The following is a 24,823-nucleotide window of genomic DNA, read 5'->3' as shown; positions in this document are numbered from 1 at the left end:
AAGTGTGTTATTTAATTTCCCTTTCAACATGTTAGAAACACTTTTGCATTTATAATTAAAGTAAGGATAAACTTTATTACACTAATGCAATTGCCTAACGCATTAAAACATGTTTCTACAACATAGTGCGTTCAACACAATTTTTATTATTACACTTAACTAACATAATAGTAAAATGGACCATGCTGTCTTTTAATTCTCTTTATTAAAAAAAATATTGTATCAAGTCACGTCCACACTAATCTCCACCTAGTTTCCGCTTGAAGTGTAAAATCATAGTCGAAGATATAATTCTCATAATTCACGGCACAAATAACCTTTCACACCTCGCGCCCAACAATGTGCGCGATTGTACATTTACATCTCATTGAAATTTGTACACGATTGTACGTTTTCATGTCTTTCGAATTTGCCTTGGACTGTACCTGATTATTATATTTGAATGTGGAATTCTTGGTGAGCTATGGTTTGTATCGTGAATAGCAAGCTTTAGTCTTTAAATAAAGCTTGCTATTCACGGAATTAAATTGGTAGACGTAAGGTAAAAGCGAAGGCCAAGATTCTTAAGTAAAATTTACGTATTCATCGTACCTATGGTTAGTGAGCAGTTACTTCAAAAAAGTTCAATGTCGACTAGTGTCATCGTGTCCATTTTCAGATACTTGCTCACGAAGTGTACTGTTCAAATACCACTACGTAATAGAAAATACTTTACACTTAGGTAGGGTCAGAAACTACCATTTTCATTTTATCACAGTAAAGAGCTAGGGATTTTTCCTTTGAGATATTTTGTTAAAAATTTAATAAATGCTCAATGAGTACAAAAAAAAAACATGCTCCAGGTTTGGAATGACCATACCTACGGCCTGATAGAATATGTAAACCATGTCCGGTTTTGCATATTGCTATTATACTGATGTAGAACCAAAATTGCGGAAACTTCCTTCAACTTAAGTTTATGTAGAGAACAAATAAGCATCAATTAACAATTCCATTATTGTAAATTTTGATTATAATGCACAAAAGTGTGATTCTCGTGAATGCAACCACATTGTCTGGTGAAGTCATTAGTCAATACATATCTCATGTACATAATATATTGATTGTATCTACTCGACTTAATAATTATATTTTCGCATTCAGTACCAAACTAAATGTATAATATTATATTAATCCTTAGAATTGGTTTAATCGTGAGAATAAATTGCTGGACACCATCTAACGGTGACCATAATGTAACGCGGACACTTCTCAGTATTTTTCGGTTTTTAGAAAGGTCACGCAGTTGTTAATTGCTATATAACATGGCTATGCTCGTTATACTTTTTATTTAGTTCTTGACACTGTTTCTTGACACTTATAGTTGACTGGACTTTATTTTAAGTCGAATTTACATAAAAATGTATTAAATTAAAAGTAGTACCTACCAATATTATCTTGAAATTTATTCTGATAAATTTTAAAGGAGGAATAAAAATTTCTATGTAATTTTCTGTCAGATTGAGTTCATTATAGACTTTACTCTAATACAGACCCGTTAAATTTTTTCACACTACAAAGTAAGCTAAATTAAAAAAAAATAGGTCTAAAAAAAATACACAGAAATACTTCATATTCCATTCAAGCAGGAACTATTAACCTACTATCTAGTGCCAAATCAGCAATAACAATTAATATTCATGAACGTGAATTAAGTTATTAAAACTATTCCCTTACAATGAAGTAATCATTCACTATAATATTATGTATGAATTAACAGGTGGGCTATAACTCCCCCTATGTCACGCCCTTTTATTTATGTTATTAGATAGTTTAACTTTACGAGGTTCTGTAAAGTTATAATTCATTAGTCTCTTTATAAGTCAAGTTTGTGTTTGGTAGAGTGGTAAAACTGTGAACGTTGTTACTAAGAGCCAAGAGGTCCTAAATACGATCCTTGCTGAAGTTTGAAGTAAATTGGTCATTGTGCTTATTTCCATATCGATTACATAGTGGATATTATATTCTGAGTTAAATTTCTATAGCTAATAAATTTTATTTAATAACAACAACTATCATAATCTTAAGTTTGTCGTCAATTTATCAAATAATTCCAATGGCATAACTTGTCTGGTTTTAATTGTCTATTATTTATGGTAAAAGCTTTGCTTATTTTCAAACTCGATTGCGTTCCATATAGTGTATGTAGTAGGTACCACAAAGTAGAGACCTAGTCCTTTCAGTAATTGTTTTTACTCTGTACCATAATCGATATTCGATTGTTTACATCGAACAACCGAAATATCGATGTCAATTCGACAGGTGTGCCGATAATCGATTCTGCCCCCATAACACCATAAATACGGCGGTATTTTTAGATGCGATACCATAATGCGCACCGGGGCCATAGTCGTAAAATAATATTCCATAATACATTATAATAGTCGCCATCCTGGGTAATGTTCGTAAGTATTGGAATTACAGGGCGGCCGCGGCGTTCTGGGCGACCATTTTGTGTGCAGTGCAAGTCATACGCGACTACTTTTTTGCGAGCGTGTTTTGTTGTTTCTCTTTATTAAAAAAAACGTCAGTTAATAGAATTGCAGTCATAAACTTAATTAAAAGATTCGGTCTTTCATTATTCTCAAACGTTATCAAGTATAATTAATACGTGGTATTTAAGTAACTATACGACAAATACATAATATAATAGCACATCTATTATTTTAAAAATCGAATTTATGGATGCGTCATTTTTTAATACACACATACACGTTACACGTTATTAACTCGTACCTACGCGATACGTTAAACTATGTAGGTAGGTAGGTTCATTATTAAATAACAATAAATCACATAAACAACAATTTACAGCAACTTTAATCTCCTAGTACTAAATCGCTATCGCACATGCATTTGTGCTACATGCATGTTTCGAATCTCATCGCTGCATTTGATTGGCTGCGGGTGGCAAAATTGTCCAATGATTTCGATTCATTTCGATGACAGATAAATTTTGAATTTAGAATGCGATGCGATCATTTTTCAATCGGAATAAAATCGATTCGTTCGTCAGCCAGCATCTTATTTTTTTCATAATAATATGTTCGGATAGCAATTTATATCTGAGATGTGTCATCGGAACATTATCATATTTTATACATCAATCAGTCACAAAATGGAAATGTGGTGGATAACTTTCGATGTCTTGTATTATACCTATACATAATAATTAGAAAAAATAAATTGTTTTTATTCAGAATCTACAATAATTTAAAAAACAAATCATTTTCGCATTTTATTGTTATTATAAACACTGATAAACAACATCGTTACACAAATTATGTTTCAGACAGCCGGAGGCCCCAAAAAAAACTACGAATTCACTTAGAAATACTTTAATATAAACTTATTACAATACGTCTTGCTCGATGCAAGTCTTAACAATTAATAATTATAAAGCTAATTGAATATAAAATGAAAACTTAAAATTACGTGTCGCCAATGGAATCTGCTACGTCCGCACAATACGTTCCCGTGAGAAACGTCGACGCAGCAATGTCTTGGGGATCCGTTGGCGTAACTCCTCCCCCCGAAGACCAGCAACTATTTGAGCACGGTGTGATAAAATGTTGCTGGAAACTGTGGTCCTGGCGAAGATTCGGTACAATTTTGACTGTCTTGATCTTCCGTCTTTGTATTAGGGTCGTCTTGATTCTTCCAGCACGTAACCTTCTTATAACTGATTACTTTGTAAGTTGCGAAAAGTAGTAAAGTGCCCAAAAGGAATGTATAAATTGGGATAGTGGTATGGTATATCGTCGATGTATCCTTTTCTAGTTCAATCGGTGCTTGCATCAGTACCTTAGTATGAATCTTATGCAGATCTTCCAAATTTATTGAATTCAACTTTACATGATTTTCAAGGCTGTGGTTGAAGTGTATTTCATTTAAGTCGATATTACTTATTTTCAGTGGTTGTCCTCGAATTCTATCTTGAACGTTATTGACTTTAAATTTATCTGATTCCAGGATACAATTTTCAGGAACGGTTATGAGGAAGCTGCCATTAACAGTCATGAAGTCGTCCTGTTTGCATCTTAGATGTATTTTCGTCTGGTGTGGCATAGATAGGATGTAGTGTCTGTCATCCAGTCCTAGTATCATTTCTTGAGAAAGGATTACTTCCGTCATCCTGCATCCTTGGCCCAAGACTTGACTTTGTATAAAATCCTGTATGCAGTCTGCTTTCGTCTGGATCTGATTGGTTTTTATCTCACAAAGATACCCATTACCGTACTTCGGGCATTCAGCCTCCATGTACAAGAAAGACTGTGTACTTGTGGCAATGAAAGGATAAGGAGGGATGAGAGCCTGCATGTACTTATTAGGAAAAACAGCTAATTTATAAAAAGTAAATGAATCCTTAGACACTATCGGAAATTTAAGAACAATTATAATCTTTTTTCCTTTAAAATAATATCCTGGTTTTATTATATCGTAATATTGTCTTAATTCTAACTCTAAAATTCTATCCTTACCATATATAGTATTTAATTTTATTAATATATCCTTTAAAACATTCGAACTTAACATAGAATGATGTGTTGAGGACGTACGAATGAAAGCTAATGTATTTTCAATTCTAACCAATTCTTGCAATATATCATCTACATTTTCTGTCATTATGCTAAGGATTTGGGCAAATTTAGCATATTTTATCATACGGGATATTTTATAGTCTTGTTGCGTCATAAAAAATATTAAAGTAGAATTTATCTTTACCTGATTTTCGACAATTTTAGATATAAGTTCAGAATGACGTTTCATCCATTCTTTGCTTATACTAATATGAGTATTGAATTCATTAACTATTTGATCCTGATTGTGTTCTAAATTTTTGATAACACTATCGTATCTTATTGCGTCTGTGTAATCTAAATTACCAGTTATGCCTTTTATTACCGATCCTAGCCCATCAATGAGACCTCTTTTTACACGACTTGGCTCAAGCGATTTAAGCTGTTCTAAAACTTGCACTAATTTAGAAGAAAGGTGCTCAATTTGATTTTCGTACAAACTTAAAGCTTCACTGTCTAGAGTCCTTTTATAGTGTATAATTTGGTCCTGTAATGTCCTTAATTTAATGTCAATGTCATTAAGTTCTATGTATTCTAAAAACGTATGATAATGCGTCAAAAGTCTCGCTTGTCCAAGTTTAAACGGCAGTAGTCCTGGTCCATTTCCTAAGTCGTCAAGTTTTATCTCCTGTGTCATTACTACGGGGATCGTGAGAAGCATCAGTATCCTGTAACAATTTGGCGGTCTTAGGCACACGTTTAAGTCTGTGTTTTGCAACGGGGTCCTTCTTACGAGAGGTATATATATGTATAGGCAAATTAGTTAAAACCTTATCTTTAGTATAACGGGGTGCTAATTTCTTACGGGCAGCTAATGGGTTATTGACAAATACTATCTGACCAGGCTCGTACTGGATCTCGGGATCCCGATCCCTATTCCTATTTTCTATTAGATTAGTTCTATTTTGCAAAGAAAATTCGTTAATCGTTTTATATACTTCCTGTACTCTACTCCTGTGTGTTAATATATATTGCTGCATTAAGTGTTTTGTTAGATCAATATCCACAGGGTCTCTAGGGTCCATATGCCCAAGTATGAGGTCATAAGGCCTACATCTCGTAAAACTATGGATGGTACTATTGTATGCTAAAAGTGCGTAAGGTATTAAGTGCGTCACCATAGCCTCTTTATTTTTTAATCTAAGTATTCTAAGGTGTTCTAAAAGCGTGGAATGGAATCTTTCTATATTACCGTTATCATTTGGCGAATTTGGAAGTATTTTATGATGATTAATTTTATGTAAGTTAACAAATTCAGAAAAAATTTGGTTCGTAAATTCCGTGCCATTATCAGTTACAATCGTTAAAGGCAGACCGTGATGCGTTGAAAATGTTAAAAGAGCTTGCACAATACTTATAGCAGTAATATCTCGGAGGTAATAAGCTTGCGCGTACTTGGAAAACACGTCTATAATAGTTAGATATTTTTCGGTCTCAACTGTAAAAGTATCTATGTGAACAATTTCGAAAGGCTTTGTAGCTGGTGGAACAACCTTGAATTGCTGTTTAATGGGTTTCCTGTCATATTTTACCTGACCGCATATACTACATTCGTTAATAAATTTAGTAATTTCATCCTTCATTTTGGGCCAAAAATAACGTTTGGAAAGAGCTAAGTAACATTCGTTTATCCCCCGGTGGTTTGTTTTACCGTCGTGGTACTTTCTAATTAAATCCTGCTGGTTTAAGTAGTCACTGACATTTTCTATCTCGGATTTGGCTATCACAAGTTTGTATGATGAACTCTTGAACTTTTCCTGTATAATGGGAACAATATCGAACATACAGTCATATGGTTCTATTAACATCGCGGTTTTAATTTTTGGACTAACAAATTCCTTAATCATATCGACTATATCTTCCTCAAGGTAAGGTTGACGTAGTTGGAGAGAAATACGCGTGTGATTTTCAAAAGGCTTAGTTACTTTAGGCTTACGTTTAATATCGCCTACTACCGTAATGAATAATTGCCTGTGAAATTTATTTAATGGTTCGTCCGTAATTGGTACCTCAAGTATAGGATTTTCTCTACTAGTATGTGCTGTTTCCGTGGATGAGCCTAGCGATATATGGTCACCTGATGGTGAATAAGCCGTTTCGGTTGAAGACCTCATTGCGTTCTGATTACGTCTAGGCGAGCTAAGATGAACTGTCTCTGTGGATGAGCTATTTGAAATATTATCTACTGATGTGTTAACTAATACGGAACTAATTTCTTCGTTATGAATTTCAACGCGAGATAGCGCGTCTGCGTTTGTGTTAGCTTTTCCCTTTTTATAAATTACCGAAAAATCATATTCACTAAGCTTAAGTTTCCACCGCGTTAGTCTTGCGTTCGGTTCTTTCATACTCATAACCCACTGTAATGGCTTATGATCTGTAACGATTTTGAATTTACGGCCAAATAAATAAGGGCGAAAATACTTTGTTGCCCAGACTATAGCTAAAAGCTCTTTTTCTATAGTACTATAATTTAATTCACTGTCATTAAGTGTTCTAGATGCGTAACAGATAGGCTTATCAGAACCAATAGGACCTTGCGATAAAATAGCTCCTAAAGCAAAATTTGAAGCGTCCGTTGTTAAAATGAAATCTTTACTAAAATCTGGATACTGTAAAATCGGATCATTCGTTAAGAGAGACTTACATTTCGTAAAACAATTTATGTAATCAGTATCTAAAATTATCTTCTTGCCTTTTTTCAAACACTGCGTTAGAGGTTTTGTGATACGAGCGAAATCGGGTACAAATTTTCTATAATAGCCCAATAAACCGAGAAATTGCTTAATTTGCTTAGGCGTTTTAGGTATAGGATACTTTTCTATTGCTGAAATTTTGTCCGGATTGGGCTTAATTCCGTCCTTAGAAATAACATGGCCTAAATACGATGTCTCTAATTTTAAAAATTCTGACTTGTCCATTTGGATTTTAAAATTTGATTCTCTCAATTTTGCAAAAACCTTTTCCAAATTATTCATGTGCTCTTGCAATGACGTACTAAAAACAATGATATCATCGAGATAAACTAGGCAAATCGTGTTCTGTAGGTCTTTGAGAACATTATCCATCACTCTTTGAAAAGTTGATGGAGAATTTTTTAAGCCCATGGGCATACGTAAAAATTCGTAGTGCCCATGCTCGACATTGAAACCTGTCTTGTGGACGTCATCAGGGTGCATTTCCACCTGATAGAATCCACTAGCTAAATCTAAGGTGGTGAAATACTGGCAATTTCCTAGCTTATGGAGGACGTCATTTATATTGGGGATGGGATATTTATCATCTACTGTCTTTTCATTAACCTTTCTGAAGTCTACAACAAGCCGCCACTTAGTTTTACCTGAAGCGTCTGCTTTTTTTGGGACCACCCATATAGGTGAGCTCCATGCAGATGCAGAAGGTCTAATGATACCTTGTTCTAACATATTTTTAATTTGGCTTTTGACTTCCTCTCTATGAATAAACGGATATCTGTAGCTACGAGTGTGAACGGGTACCTCATCCGTTGTCCTAATTCTATGCTTAATCTTATTAGTGAACGTGAGAGGCTCTCCCTCAATGTAAAATACGTCCGCGTACCTAGCACATAATTTCTCTAAATTGATACGTTCTTCCGGATTTAAATGATCGGTTCTAAGTTTGGATAAAACTTTATCTGCACGAGATGTAACTCTATTATTGCTAAAAACTTCTGCATTTAAAATTTCGCAGTTAATTGGTCTATCTAATGAAAAAATTACGTCATGCGGAGATGGGTTGTGCACTTCTAGGAAACCTCTACTTTCTACTACTGAAGTTAGACATTGGGGTATCACGCAGCTGCCTACAGCCTGTTCAAAAATTATGACGTCACCATTTTCGCAATTAATGGGAATTTTAACCAATTTTGATGAACCGGCAGGTATGACGTCTTCATAAAAATTAATGTTACACGAGTTATACATGAGGATAGGGTTTCGAGCATAACGCGTAATTAAAACTCTGTCCTTCAAATCAATTTTTGCGCCCCAAAATTCTAACAAATCTAATCCTATAAGCCCATCAAAGAATTCATGAAATTTATATATAAAAAGTTTTATATTTTCGCTTTCCCTAAATTCTGAAAAACACGGTATAGTTATTGAATAATTATTGCGAGTTGTCGCGTGAACGTTCGTTACCTCAAAGGGATCGTAATCTAATTTTACATGTGCAAAAAATAATTGAACTGCTTCCGGACTTATAAACGACTGATTAGCACCAGTATCAATTAATAATTTTAAAGGTGGATCTGAAATTTTTATGAAAGGAAGCTGCCTTTGCGTTTGAATGTTAAGCTCTATCTTGGCTTTTTTAAAAGGCACTTTTTCGTAAAATTTTCATTATCACCGCTAGAGGGCTCTACCTCAGGTGTCACTACTTGGGATAAGTCGCAATGCTGTTCTTCAATATAGTTACAGTCAAGGTTAGATGAGTCATAGTCATTATAATCGTTAAAGTATTGTTCAGAGTCATAGTAACAGTTATTGTCATAATTATTAAAATCATTATCAAAGTAGTAACTTTCATGAGGTATTTGGGATTCATGCATATGCATCTCCCTATTCCTAAAATTATGCGCAATTTGAGAAGATGGAATCTCTTTAGTTACATAATGACTAACGCCGCTCATTGGTTTCGGACCTTGATTTTGATTAAAATTTGGTTTTAGCCTAAAAACGTTACTTTGCGGATTATAATTCGGTGGTAAAGCGCGGAACATCTGTTGTGTTCGCGTCGGCTGCCTATTGAAATTATTAAATTGCGGCCGACCTTGAACAGGTTGATGCGTACTAGGTCTAGGCATCGGTGCAAATTGTTCGGAATTTCTTGGAACATGTGTATTATTGAATGAAAATTGGGGCCCCAAAGGCATGGGCCCTAAATTAAATTGCTTTTTATCTAATTTTTGAATACTATTCCTATTTTGCAAGTATGTCGCGTTAAGTTCCTCTTGCACGTATTCGAGGGCCTTTTCCATCGTTTCGGGCCTCATACACCGAATTCGTGACCCTAGAGGTTCTTTCAAACCGCGAACATAAGCCTGAAGGGCTACTTTTTTATAGAGCGTACGTTTTGCTTCGATTGTACTTTCGATAACTTCGTGAAGTGAAACGTAAGTCATGATTGTACTAAAAAGTTGCTGGCACCTTTCGTAATATTCCTGAGGGGTTGAGGACCCCTGTGAAGCCATTGACAAGTCATTGTACAAAGAGATTTCATCCCTTTGGTCGGAAAAATTATTAATTAAAGCCGACCTTATACCAGCCCAATTTTCGGGAATTCCGTTCGAATTCATAAACCGAGAGGCAGAACCGGTAATTTTATTCAAAATTCCGTTTATTAAACATAAATTTGATAATTCACTACCTGGCCCTGTACTAACATATTGGTTAACTATTAAATCGCAAATTTTTATAAATCTAGTTAAAACATTCGGATTCCCGTCGAATTCGGGAACCGGGCGTAAGGCCTTAAATATAACGTCAGGGTCATGTACAGCCATCTCTTCAAAAATACTTTCTAAGCTACCTAAATTCCTACGATTATTATCTAGATACGACCTACGAGATAACCTACTCGATGCAGGCTCCCGGGAAAATAATTCTCTCGGATGGAAAATTTTGGAAATATAAAAAATATCAAAAAGGATTAAAACTAAAAGGATAAGTAACACAGATCTATTCTATGTACTTACATGAACATAATTCGGCTTCTTTCGGGATCAATGTTCGGATGTCGCCTCCAGGCCGCAGAAACCGTAGATTCTGGATCCTCGTAGCAATAGCGAAGGTCACTATCTATGCCACTTATTTTTGAGGATCCTACCGACTGCGCCAATTATGTTTCAGACAGCCGGAGGCCCCAAAAAAAACTACGAATTCACTTAGAAATACTTTAATATAAACTTATTACAATACGTCTTGCTCGATGCAAGTCTTAACAATTAATAATTATAAAGCTAATTGAATATAAAATGAAAACTTAAAATTACGTGTCGCCAATGGAATCTGCTACGTCCGCACAATACGTTCCCGTGAGAAACGTCGACGCAGCAATGTCTTGGGGATCCGTTGGCGTAACTCACATGAAAAAAATATCAATTAATAAACACACGGATTTAAGAATCCGAATAACACATCAAACAATATAAAAAAACGGAAGCCAACAAATACATCAGTACGATACCTAAATGGATTTTTAATATAAATTTTGATTCGGCTTATCTTGAACAAATCGACGAAACCGGCACTTAGCGGGTTTCTAAAAGACCTAATTACCATCACAATCTGAGCGCATAAAGTTAAGATTGGAGTAATTAAATATAGCCTACCCCTTGTTAGTTTATCCGAGGCGATAACGAACAAGATAATAAATAAGGCGAAATCAGATACATACGGAATTTGTTTGATTAAATATTTATTTTGTAGTCATTTTTACGTTAGTGTGAGTTGTAGCACGAGACTTGTTTTAAATTTTGTAATAAAAGTGAAAGGGTTTTTAAGTGAAATAATTTGAATTTAATCTATTATGTTTTTAGATTAAAACATTAAACTCTTAATTAGGTATATTTTAATTTAATCTTATAAAAAACGATGTGTGGATGACGTCTATTAGGGTTCCGTAGCCAAAATGGCAAAAACGGAACCCTTATAGTTTCGTCATGTCCGTCTGTCCGTCTGTCCGTCTGTCCGTCTGTCACAGCCGATTTACTCGGAAACTATAAGTACTACAGTGATGAAATTTGATGGGAATATGTGTTGTATGAACCGCTACAAAAATATGACACTAAATAGTAAAAAAAAGAATTGGGGGTGGGGCCCCCCATACATGTAACTGAGGGATGAAATTTTTTTTTTCGATGTACATACCCGTGTGGGGTATCAATGGAAAGGTCTTTTAAAATGATATAAAGTTTTCTAAAAAACATTTTTCTTAAAGTGAACGGTTTTTGAGATATCAGCTCTCAAAGTCGTAAAAAGTATGTCCCCCCCCCTCTATTTTTATAACTACGGGGTATAAAATTCTAAAAAAAATAGAGGTGATGCATGCTAATTAACTCTTTCAACGATTTTTGGTTTGATCAAAGTATCTCTTATAGTTTTTGAGATAGGTTGATTTAACTGTAATTTATTATATTTGCTGCTACGGAACCCTTTGTGCGCGAGCCCGACTCGCACTTGGCCGGTTTTATTATTTTTTTTTATTTGAAATAAGATAGTAGTTATGGCATACAAAATTATCTTCTTCACCCGTAAATAAAAAATAAAAATATCACAAAATTATTACAACAGACATACAGTAAAAATAGTAAAACAAATGGCGTATAATTTAATTCAATTACAAAGCAATAAAATGACATGTCAAAAACAAGAAGTAACTGAACGCATCAGTTACAGATTAAAACAAATAAAGAACGCAGCTAGCCACGACATTCGCAGCGTGAATCCGAACGTAACATATCCTCTCATTTTCGAGCGGCAGGCGCGCCATTACTCAAATGTTTTGACACGTCTTAACCTCCAAATGGTCATTACCTTTGAATTGATTTAATTTGTGAAAATTATTTAATTAAACTAATTAAGTGTTTGGTTAATAATTTAAAGTCTTGAGACGAATTAATATAACTTTATATTCGGTGATGCAAGAGGCGAGATTGCAGATTGTTGTGTCTAATCCAAGGGTAAGATTTCAAAAATAGATCGATCCTTCAAGTAAGTAATGAGGTAAGAAATATTATGTTCATTTATTTATAAGTTTCTAAGTTTCTTATACTTAACTACATACTTTAAAGCTATGCGCCATACCTATCTCTGTTAATTAAATGATGATTATCAGTCTTAATTACTATCTAATTATACATCCACAAAGACTAAAGACATAATGTGTGAAAAGATAAATACATACTTTACTTAAATTTATAAAATTAGGTACTTAGCTTCGTTAATAGCCAGCAAAATACCTAATTATTTACCAATATATCTTAGTTCATAAAACAGCAATTCAATTAGTCAATACATACCGAGATATTGTTACAGCCAAGAGATACGTAATGCTTTATGTTAGTCTGATAATTTAAACGGTCCACTTGCTATCTATATTAAAGGTGTTGCCGTGAAAATACCAATAATTTAGTCGTAAATAAGATAATGTACTACCGAATATGTCACGACCTTTTAACTTTGTTTTTATTTGGTTAATAGCACCCAACCGCGGTAAATGTTGTTTTTCGTGAAGATAGTTTTATATAAAGTGGAAGTAAGTACGAGAAATTATTTAATGGGAATATTTATTAGAAGCTGTAATCAACACTATTTGATATAAGCTTTTTTACCTAAATAAGTAAATAACCAAATCATTTCAAATAGGCTTTGCATGAAAGAGCAACAGACACGATATACCTACCACCAAACGAACCTTGAATTTGCAATGTACCTAACATTCAATCATTGGTAAATTTTTAATCTGCACCAAAAAACATCACTACCTATAAAAAGCAATAATAAACCACAAAGCTCAATGCAATCTGTATTGCAATTGGAAACGAAACCTCAACAAATCAAAGAACACTTTTAAACACAAAATCCCGAGCCAGATAGAGTTATCTATCTTAATATTGTCTCTGGCAGCTACGATGTTGCCAGTTTTTCAATAAGTCACTCGTATTTAAGGCTAGCCCACATTATACATAGCACCAACACCCCCCATGGTCAGACGATTTGTCTTCAAACCCCACAGGCTCGGCACAGATGATAAAATTATTTATTCAATAAAACAAATAGTGTATAAAGTGTGACTTTTCTCGGTGTTGCCGTGTAAAGAGTAATGGCGGATATAAATAAAATGTGAAGTCTGTGCAGGCTCGTTTTATTTGAAGCGTTTTTATTTCTAGATAACGTATGTGCGTTAAAATTTCGAATATTGTGTCGTATTAATTAAAATTTGATATTTTAAACATACTAGAGATTACATATTTTAGCTATTATTAATATCTATAAAACTCGTATTATTCACAATATTGTATAGAACATATTATATTGTATACAAATACAGTAAGTAGGTACACGCTTCCCATATTAAACTAAAATACGTATAAGTTTTTATAAATAAGGTTCAACTCAATTAGAATTAGATTACAATTTTGCCATATATAATTTTGTATATGTGTATTTAAGTTAAAAACATCCAAAACATTGTTCGCCAAAACGCTTCCGGGTTGGCCATTACTTCCACGTTTTCCCAACTCGCTTGCAAAATGTCCGCCAATAATCAAAACGGCTAATAAACGCGGCAGACGGAACACTGAGCGACTTTTAATTCTCACACCCCATTTGACTTGATGTTACAATGTGCACTTACCGAATGCAGACTAAAAATGGTGTGGAGTAGATATTAATACGTATAAAAATATTTATAGTGCAACCATTTCATGTAAGACACATAAGTATATAAAGATGTATGTAGAGAGACAATTTATTCTTATAACATACATAATAACATAATATAAGCATAATATTCTTTTTTGATATGACGAAGTTTCTGTTTATTTCCAATAAAGTAAATAAATCACAATTTTTTGCACACACACAATAAGCGAATTTAATAGTCTGATATGCTGAAATTGTTGTAAAGGACTGCGCAGAATTTCAAAATAACATTGAATCACTGGACAAAACATATGACGCAAATGTGATTCAGCGGAAAATATATAAAAAGATATAGTAACCGACATGTATAAAAACTAATAAAAACAGAATTAGTGATCATTTATGAAATCGTTAAACAAAAAAAATCGAATAGCAATACAGCTCCATTCATCCCCTGTTCCTAATGTTTTCGTAATTCTATCCTAAGTCCAGCGCCCCTTCAATTGCCCTACACCCGTTAACATTTCTTTTCGCACTTTTTATTTTGCCCCTTTCAAGGAATGTCGGCGATTACAGTCCCGTGAACTAATTATGAAAAGAAAATTTATTCTAAGGGGGACGACTTGACAATTTTTCAATTTGTAAATGCTAGCTTTTATCTGGGAAACTCTTTATTTGCGAATTAAGTTACATCATAAATTGTTCCTGCTATTTGATGGAAATTATATTAAATTTCAGAACATCGACAGAGTAGAAGAGTATGTTTATTTAGGTCAAATGGTTACGCTGGATAGGAATGCACAAACGAGGGAAGTAGACCACCGCATTCAACTTGGCTGGGCAGCGTTTGGCAAACTATCAGATGTATTCAAAGACAGGCAAATACCAACCTTCCTGAAGAGGCGAACGTTTGAGCAATGTATTCTTCCAGTAATGACGTACGCCTCTGAAACCTGGACACTAACCAAACACCTAGTGAATAAACTCCAAGTAGCGCAAAGGTCGATGGAACGCGCTATTCTCGGGATTTCATTGATAGACAGAGTTCCAAATACGACAATAAGAAAGAAAACTGGAGTTATAGACATAGCACTCAAAGTGTCTCGGCAGAAATGGAGGTGGGCGGGACATATCTGCAGATTAAGTGACAACAGGTGGACCAACAAAATCCTAGAATGGCGTCCTTGGACCGGACAAAGAAAAGTTGGCCGTCAGCCTACTAGATGGGTTGACGACATAGTGAAGATCTTGGGAAGGAAGTGGATGCGAGTGGCGACGAACCGAAAGGAATGGCGTGCACATGAAGAGGCCTATACCCAACTTTGGGCTACACCGGGCTGAAAAAGAAAGAAAAAAGATATTAAATTTATTGTCACCTTGAACATAAGGTATATTTATGTCAAGCGGTTCTTAACTAAAGCAACTAGAAATAATCAGAAAGTGTAGGACTATACCTACTATTCAAGAAGAAAATAGCCTTAAGCTTTGTTGTTTGCCACTTTCCTGTCACATACTAAATCTATTAGTTTATGAACAGCAAAAACAATGGATCTATTCTATTGCAATGTGTTTCCGTATCTTCTCTCGTTGGGATTTTCTAAATTCACAAACCATAAGAATTGAAAATTCATACCGCCACACGCAAACCAAATAGAAAAAGCAGGTTTTAATCAAATTACCTTCAAACAAATATTATATCACATTTTCAAGAAATACTATGAGAAAAGCTAAGCAAATAATGTTTGGTTTGCCTAATTACGTGGTTCAATGGTTATACAAACAAGTTGTGGACGGTAGAAGACGCGTCATTACTTACCGTTGCTTGATTGAATTTCTCAGTGGGATTCATATACTGCTGGATTAAGGTTTACAGATTATTGTAGATTATAATAGGATAAAATAGTATTTAATTGCGGGAAGTATTCTTGGTTTTTTCTCGTATCTGTCATGCTAGGATAGTTCGGTGTTCAAAATAAGACCCATTCTATAGAATTTTGACGTTATACTATACGTGGACAGAGGCAGCTTCACCTTTTTGTCAGTAAGATTTCGATATCCTAAACGTCCATTTTTGATGTTCAATTAACGGCGTAAACTCTGGAAATAAGAGGTCATACGGCCCCAGTTTATCCCTTTATTTTAATAAGAGAAGTTCTCGAAAAAATCATTATGAGAAGCTGAGCCATTAATATTGCTCAATTATAGTCCAAAAATCTGCGACGAAATAGTCTTACAGATCTCATCCAACTCGGTATTTAAATACAATACCCATTTATCACGATTCGCCAATCGTAACAGCAATCTGTGCAGAATACGTGAAATGTCCCTAAATCGCTGCACAACTATCGATGTAGTTGAATAGGGCGATTAGTTATTATCTCCATCTTGTTTCTCACCATTGAGCTGGCAATCCGGGAGCAGACAGCGGGCTTCTGATTAATTTCTATGGGGCAATTAAAATGTTGCATTCAGTATACAATTTGTCCCTATTTATGTTGTGGTCTAGTTCATTTACGATACATCTTTGATCTGTTGAAAACAATTTGGATATTTAAAGGTTATATTGTCAGTTACATTGATTTCAATAAACAAAAATCAACAGAGATTGTTAATTGTTTGTATAACATATGTATTTTACATTACATTTTAACTTTTATTTATATTTGAAGTATCGTCTCATTAATTATGTTATTAGCTTAAGAAAACAATGATGAATCGACGTTAATGGTAATAAAACTTAACTGCGATATTAGGTATCTTTGTATTATAATTAACGGCATACTAACTGTCGATTACAAATGATACCAAATCGTTTGACCACAAGCGGCTTCGCTAATACAATTATTTCAATTAACTAAAATGCTAAAACGGGAAGAGCTTCGCTTACAAAAACGGTAACATACCTATAGAAAAGTTCACATAACTTACCCATAAGAACTATCCCTATAATTTTTTACACATAAAAACTGTCACCTGCCGATATGGTCTTATTTTATTAGTGTGCCTTTTTGCTGCCGCAAAAAGGTATAAATTATCAAAACATATGGTAGTACTATTTTTATTACTGAGTAACGCAAATTGTTCTCCTAGTATGGCAAAAAAAGCCCAGTGCTTCAGTAAATTGCAGTCACAATAGAGTGATAACTCCGTCAAGATCGGTTCCCGACACGGAGACGATACGATGGATAAATTTGCGGCTGTATTTACTTTATACGATATTTTTTGTTGATCCAAACATAAATTCCTTCTGTACGCTTGTAAAATGTGTAAAAAATGCAGCCTTGTGGAGTACCTTTTTAGTTCTTTATTTATTAGCAATTTCTCGAAGTACAAGTAAAAAATGGCTTAGAAGTGATTTGAGTTGCGAGTAATGAGTTCAATATCTATTATATAGATGACCTTTATGTATGCAGTAGAATGCACTAGGAACATTGTTAATTATTGTATATAATTTAAATATTCCAGATGAAAAATGGTCGTCATCTTTTTGTTTTGTTTACTTCACTATTAGTTTCAATTTGCAAACTGATTGTTCATTTGCAAATATGTAGAATACAGAAAAAAGTGTTGTACATTATTTACAAAAATTCGTTGACGGTATTTATTCATGAGATACGGCCAATTAATATTCAGATATTTAAGCTATTTACAAACAGCTTAAAATACTCTCGTACTATCCAAATACACGTATGAATGAATTATTTATTTGTTTTATTTTTAACATTCTTTTGGTCCTAATAAATACTTCACACTATTTAATGTACCTAAACTAACATTATTAAACTTACATGCAGTTTACTGAACCAAAAATTTCTGTCTTTAGGTATATGTTAGTAACATATTTTTTTACCTCCTATAAATATCTCCTTAGGAAACACTTAAAATTAATTAACAGTTTTGCACTCTCTACCTCTATCTTCACTTATAAATATACGCATAAATTGCTAACCTTCGACGAGTATTTTAGCCATGAAATTCCTCAGCAAATATTAGACTTTTAAAGTATTTTCTTCCGATATCCCGTGTCTGCAACCGCTTCATTATGTTTTGGTGTTGATTAGCGAATGAATTATCATTAATATTTAATGAACCACGTCAATGCGACTCTATCTTAATTTCGAATAAATATATTTATTTCTACGTTAGTTTATTATATGGTTAGAATCTGTTAAATTGCAATCATGCTTTGTAAGATAGGTACCTATGCTTGCAACTTTCATAGCCTTTTTCACATTTCTAGGTGTGTTTTGTTTAACTTATCAGTTATCTGCCAGTTAAAATTGCATATAATGCACGAAAATATAACCTTTATATTGTCATAAATAACTTTTTGCATTATTAATCAATATTTTGACTTTTACATTTTATATACAGAATTACATTATAGTCTCAAATGGTGAGATGGATTACCTACTTCTTAAATCTGAGGGCTTGTGTTGTGCAATTTGCATTTACTCACGTCCTTTAGCAAGCTAAGTGCAAACTATAACTAAATTTATTTAATACATCTCTCTATCTGTATTAAAATCGCTTGCTGAAGAAATTTACTCCACAATAAAGTAATTTTATTAACACAAAAAAGGTAAATAACACCCACTAATAAATACTAATTAAAAAAACATAAACAACGCTCTCCACGAGCTATTTCCTCTTGTATTTTTTCGTACTTCCACATAATTTTTATTTCCCGCAGTAATAAAGCGGAACTGCAATAAATCATACCAGAAAACACTTCCCAACAAAAAAACCGATTTACGCCAACCTTCAAATAGACAATAACCGTTAATACATAAAAACGTAATTAAATAATCCACTATATTTATTTTCTCAGCAACAATGTGGGTAATTAATAAATTTTTATGTAGATCCAAGTACATAAAACGGATAAGGTACGCTAAAGAGTGGTTGCTATCATAAATCCAAAGTTCAAAAAACAATACTATTCACAATTGGCTTTTAATTCCCTTAACGTGGCTCGTAAAGTAAGCCACAATTAGTCAGTTAAAGAGTCGCTTTATTTATAGAAAAAAGCACATCAACATTTTCTTGCGGACTGAACCGATGAGATTTTACTGATAAAATTGTTTGTCTTTAAAAATAGATCTTTTCACATTCTATAGGAAGTCAATACAAAGGAATAAATTTGGCATAGATGTAACTATATTTTTAGAACTCACTTTTAAAGTTGCAGCTTCAGGAATTCAATACAGTGTTATAGATAAACAAAATTTGTTTTCATATATTGGGTTGACTTAGTATTTGGTTTTTCGATTTGAAAATGACATTAAATAATTACTCACATTGTATTTATTCATAAAAAGGCCTTCAAGTTTTATGATGGTATCAGATTTCAGTATCGTATTTTAGTAACTCTGGAATTTTCTTTTTTCACAAGGTACTATTTATACTTGGATGAATCTTATAATCATCATCAGGCTATTAAAGTTCCCACCATAGTGATGCAGGCATAAGGAGTTAACATATCAAGTTCAATGATACTTATGTATCAATAATTACAGACCACAGGGTCTTTAAATGAAGATCAGAGGCCGATAACATAGCTCTGATGACTATTTAGTATTTAACAACAAAACAGTGGTTATGTTCAATGAATGTGTAAATAAAATGACTTAATATTTGTCAGAATACTCTCAAGTCTCAATATTATCTTATATACGAGTATGTAAAAATTTTGTTACAGAAAACAAAAACCAAATGTATAACATACTAATTATGTTATATCAACGATACCAACAAACATCAAATTTCCGAACCTAAACCACAATTCATATAACACATGAATCTCAAACTTTCTATTAAAGGACTGAGGTTAGCAGTTAGCTGATTGTGTACAGTACAAAATGGAGTACAAAAACCCGGCCCTTCCGATATGGTTCGTTATTAGGCCTGCATGCCGTCCTGCGGAGTTTTTGCACCACGCTCGCATGGCATAATGCACGGACAAGCTACAAGCGTGGTTCTCGATTATTGATTTTTACTCATTTACCTTACTTATGTTCATTATTTCTATATAAGTAGATTTATGTTTGTCACGATGCTTTTTATCTATAATCATTCCTGTAATTGTTTGTGGCACTCGTAAATCTTTCTAGAGTCGCATCAAAGATGTTTTTGTTCTTTCTGAGCAAGTGTTTACGCGAGTTGCAAGGGCTATGATAGTTATAATTATCCATCCCGAGTTTATAATAAAATAATGAGTTTATCATAAAGAACTATCACTGTTATAAATTTATAATTGAACTAGCTTACCGCCCGCGGCTTCGCCCGCTTTGTCTATAACCTAATAAATTATATACTAAAACCTTCCTCTTGAATCACTCTATCTATTAAAAAAAGCCGCATCAAAATCCGTTGCGTAGTTTTAAAGATTTAAGCATACAAAGGGACATAGGGACAGAGAAAGCGACTTTGTTTTATACTATGTAGTGATGCCATAAAGCCAAAAAATATAAATTCAACTATCACTGTTAATCTTTTACTTTCTTAAATGTTATGTATTCTATCTAGAGTATCGGAATAAAGAATGTAATAAGCAATTTAATTTTTTTCTTAGGTAGATATATAAATGTGTGATAAGTCATTTGATAGAATTGTGTTACCTGCTGAATGTAACTATAGAATATAGACAGAAAAAGGTATGAATTTTTATTTTATAAAAAAAGAATATTCCTTATATTAATGGGATCTTAGAATATTATGGTAGAGCGGTATATACAAAACTCTATAAAGTTATTTCTTTCTCTCGAACTAAAATGCAATCAAAACTAAACCTATGAATGCCAATACAAAACCATACTTGAGAAAGAAAGAGCATATTGGTCTACAATCTACATGTAAAAACGAACAAAAGTTTGAAAATAAGTATGAATCAGATAATAATCGGCGCCAAATTTATCGCCATAAGCTCAAGATTTTAAAATCCGGAAACCTATATTTTATAACCATTCAGCTTAAAAAAGAATCATTGATTTGCCATTCGTATGTCATCAGATCGAACCGATACTATAATCTGTGGAACCCGAAATTATGGCGGGAAACGTGTCATTTGCGCGGGATGACCACAGATAACATAATTATATATTGCTATGTCCGGTTTCCGAATCGATTCGATTTCTATTGACTTTGTATCGGTCCAGCAAATATTAGATTCTAAATAAATTTTGAAATCTAGGTAGGTACGGGAATATTGTAAAGTAAGATTAAAGGTCTTGTTTTCGTTAAGTTTTAGTAGTGATGTGTTTACTAAAATATTTTCTTTTTTAACAACGAGGTATTATTGTAATTTGTAAGTATTTTCTACTGATCGCTATTGCATTGTATGATGTGGTTATTAGATAGATAATAATACAATAATGTTGAGGAGATAATATTATAATTGATAACCACCATGCATGTAAATTTCAACTTCCCAAATTACAACAAATTTTCAACAATAAACATGATTACTGACGAAAGTTAAACTTTTTAAGTTGGAAAATATACTTACAACATTGTCTATGCAATAATATGTGGTGTAATCTCCAACTTTGTTACATTAAAATTTCAAATAAAAATACTGAAACTATTAATATTTTCATCTGTCTCCACCTTAATAAAATCAACTTCAATAAAAATACTTACCGATAGTACGGAAAAGCCTGGGGCACATGCAGATCCATCGGCATGGACGCATGTGCATGCGGCGGGTACTCATGCTGCATCATGCCATGCATGCCATGCCCGAGCATGGCGGCCCACGGCGATGACGCGAAACCGCCAGGGTGTTCCATTTTGTAATTTGTTTTTAAATCACATCTGTTTTTTTAATGTTTTATCACTTTCACATACATTTTTGGTTTTCGGTACTGATTGTGTTACATTTTACGTGCACAGAATTATTAGATACTTACCTAATAATAAATTGTTATGGCTTCACTCTAACTTATTTCTGTAAAGCAGAATTTTTTTTAGCAGGCGTAACTTCGCTTCAAAATTAGACTCTATCATAAGAGTTCATAATAGATTGTCATAAGAGATTATAAATAGACTATGAAAAAAAGCATAATTCTTATTGGAATCAATATGGGGAGTATTGAATATTATTAAAAATATCTTCTTGAAATTTTCATATTTTCATTTCTAAAATTCTAAATAGCGAATTGTGTATAATTTTTATTTTGAAAAGTCATATCCTCAATTTACATATTTTGCAATTATTTATGCAAGTATTTGATGTTTCAGAAAAACAAGATTCTTTAACTAAAATTAAATACAGCCTCGTGTATCGTGTATCTACAAGTTTTAAAATTCTTAAAAGGTGTAAACTGAGATGCACACTTTAAACCACATACAAGTGTAAATAAGGCGAAGGTTAGAACATTTGATATATTTACAGAGCGTCCACGCAATCGATTGTTTTACCTATCGGCACCTATTAGTGAAGATATTGTTGACACACAGCTTAAGAGTTTATTGCGCTAATGTTGTGTTAACCTCAAGAAATTACGGGTTTTTCGTGTTTGTAAAGCAATAACAGCTGTTTGAGAACGCTTTAATGCGCGAGAGTTTGCGTTACTCACATTTTTAAGTCTTTTACTACTTAAACTGTTTTCATCTCAAACATTTTTCATCTTTACTTACAAGAACGTCGGTTATAAAAACGGAACTATGCAGTAAAAAGTAACAGCAAAATTCTGTCGAAAAAAATTTAAGCACACATTTTCATTCACATTGCCATAGCATGAATTCAATGTAATCACAAACACTATATTCGTAAAAAAAACACCAAAAAACCACCTTCCAGTCAAAGCGCACCACAGTCAGCCGATTAAAAAAAAACAAATCCGCGCGAATCAAACGTCACCTGCCAAAGTTTTCCCGCGCGCGCACCGATACCTTCCGAAACGCACGCGCGTGCATTATTTACATGCATTTCGATAGAGCGATCCGCGGCAAAAACACGTGTGGAGAGTCTGTCGGTCCAGCGGTCATTGAGGATCTGCTATCAAAACTATACGGCGTGCGGTGGATGTGTGCGAGAACCGGCCCCGGCGTACGCGAGGCATACGAAACAAGCTTCCAAGTGCTCGGCGGGGCGTGCTGTCGAATTTCTGAACATCACGTCGCCTGTAATTGGGTTACCTTTACGTGACGCGGGCGTCTGTCACGTTCACAGACAATGATATCGGGATGCGCCCTAATTATTACTTTCGCTAAATACTCGCTTCGAGTGTGAAATTGTGTAGGGCATTGATATTACACGATGGCTTTTAGATTTATTTTTTTATGATCCACGAATAAAAAGTATATACAAATTAACGAACAACATTTTTGGAAAGTTTCACTTTATTAGGGAAAAATGGAAACGTGCGAAGAATAAATTTGTCAAAATATGATATCGAACGTAGATCTTTTGATTCGAGAGGACGTAAAGATTTTTGATATGTTCTGCATTTAGTATCAAATTAAGCATTATTAATATAATTAGCCGGCTCTAAAAATAACAGGACAGCGTAATGGCACATGATTTCTCACGGCATTTCTACACATGACCTAACCTTGATGTAACTGTCGCAGCAATTTTGAGCTAACGACGGCCAATGTAACCTGACCTCTGAGATCAAATATTAGCAAAAAACGTTATAAAGTCGAGGGTTCACGTTATACTGGTTTTGTAATAATTGCTTAGAGCAATGACTGTATGACACACTGGAAAGTAACGGTACATTTTAATAATTGAAAATATTGTGTGAATTTGGCACGTGATTAAAAAACTCTACCAACTTAAAATTTGAATTAAAACCCTTACATTTTCGACTATTAATAATAATAGTTTCTTTTGTAACTAAAGAAAGCTAGTATCTATGTATATCCAAAACTCATCTCAAAACCATAGATAACATCAACTATAGACGCGCCAAATTAGCGCGATAATTGTCATATTCTGTCAGAACGGAACAGCTATAGTATCGCCGAGTAACCGAAGCGGTGTGATTGGCCCGCCGTAGAGGGCGTGGGCGAGCGGCTGGGCGTGGCTCTGATAACGTGCTAATACTAGGTCAGTGATAGCGATAAATTAGTTACGCGTTACAACACCGCTACGGTGCTACGACGTAGATTTTTTTGTCACGTAGCAGTTTGCGAACGCACCGCTCTATACGTCTATAGTCTATTCTTGTAGTCTAGGTAGGTATGAGAATGACGAGAAACTGAAGGATACATTCCTTTTTTAATTAAGATTTTCATTCAGTAATTCAAGGTTATTAATTTGTTATCTTTTTTTAGAAATGATTAGGGGTAACTGAAAATTAAACATAATATTCTTAATGGCTTTTAGATTTAAACAGAAACATTAGATATATCATGTCTTCAAAGAAATCTGTTTCTCCACTTGAACAGCATATCTATACGTATCAAACAAACTTATTATTGAACATCTATCATCATTCCAGCCTTTCAGGACGTCCACTGCAGGACATAGGCCTCCCCCAAAGATTTCCATAACGACCGATCACCAGCGGCCTGACTCCAGCGGCTCCCCGCCACTTTGATCAGGTCGTCTTTCCACCTCGTTGAAGGCCGTCCCGCACTGCGACGTCCACGTGGTCGCCACTCAAGAACCTTTTTGCCCCAACGGCCATCGGTTCTGCGGGCTATATGCCCAGCCCACGCCATCTATACCCAGATTATATTTAGGTGTGGACTTGCGAATATGAATTAAACCAGACTAAGTATACGTAGATAGTATGTAAAAATAAAAAGTAAAAAAAAAAAAAATAGACAAGGCAACTATTTCCAGCTAGCATATAAAAAATGTGA

General features: G+C 34.0%; 1 protein-coding gene across 3 annotated transcripts in view; it reads right to left on the bottom strand.

Moving 5' to 3' along the window:
* trh (PAS domain-containing protein trachealess) overlaps positions 1–22,777 on the bottom strand; it is a 175,813-nt gene extending 153,036 nt beyond the window's left edge. For 2 of the 3 annotated variants that reach the window (XM_089708058.1, XM_089708060.1), the window contains exons 1-2: positions 22,646–22,777; positions 21,647–21,953 (exon numbers count right to left, since the gene is read on the bottom strand). In XM_089708058.1, the coding sequence (XP_089564184.1) occupies positions 21,647–21,795 (149 nt within the window). In that variant the 5' untranslated portion in view covers positions 21,796–21,953; positions 22,646–22,777. The remainder of the gene's footprint in view (positions 1–21,646; positions 21,954–22,645) is intronic. The other variant, XM_089708059.1, reaches the window with a different exon arrangement.
* Between the last annotated feature and the right edge of the window lie 2,046 nt (positions 22,778–24,823).

The sequence above is a fragment of the Colias philodice genome, chromosome 20 (assembly GCF_061535455.1).
Source record: "Colias philodice isolate Cphi_HAF_F1 chromosome 20, ilColPhil1 Martin Lab GWU primary, whole genome shotgun sequence".
NCBI lineage: Eukaryota > Metazoa > Arthropoda > Insecta > Lepidoptera > Pieridae > Colias > Colias philodice.
This window is presented reverse-complemented; position numbering and strand designations above follow the sequence as displayed.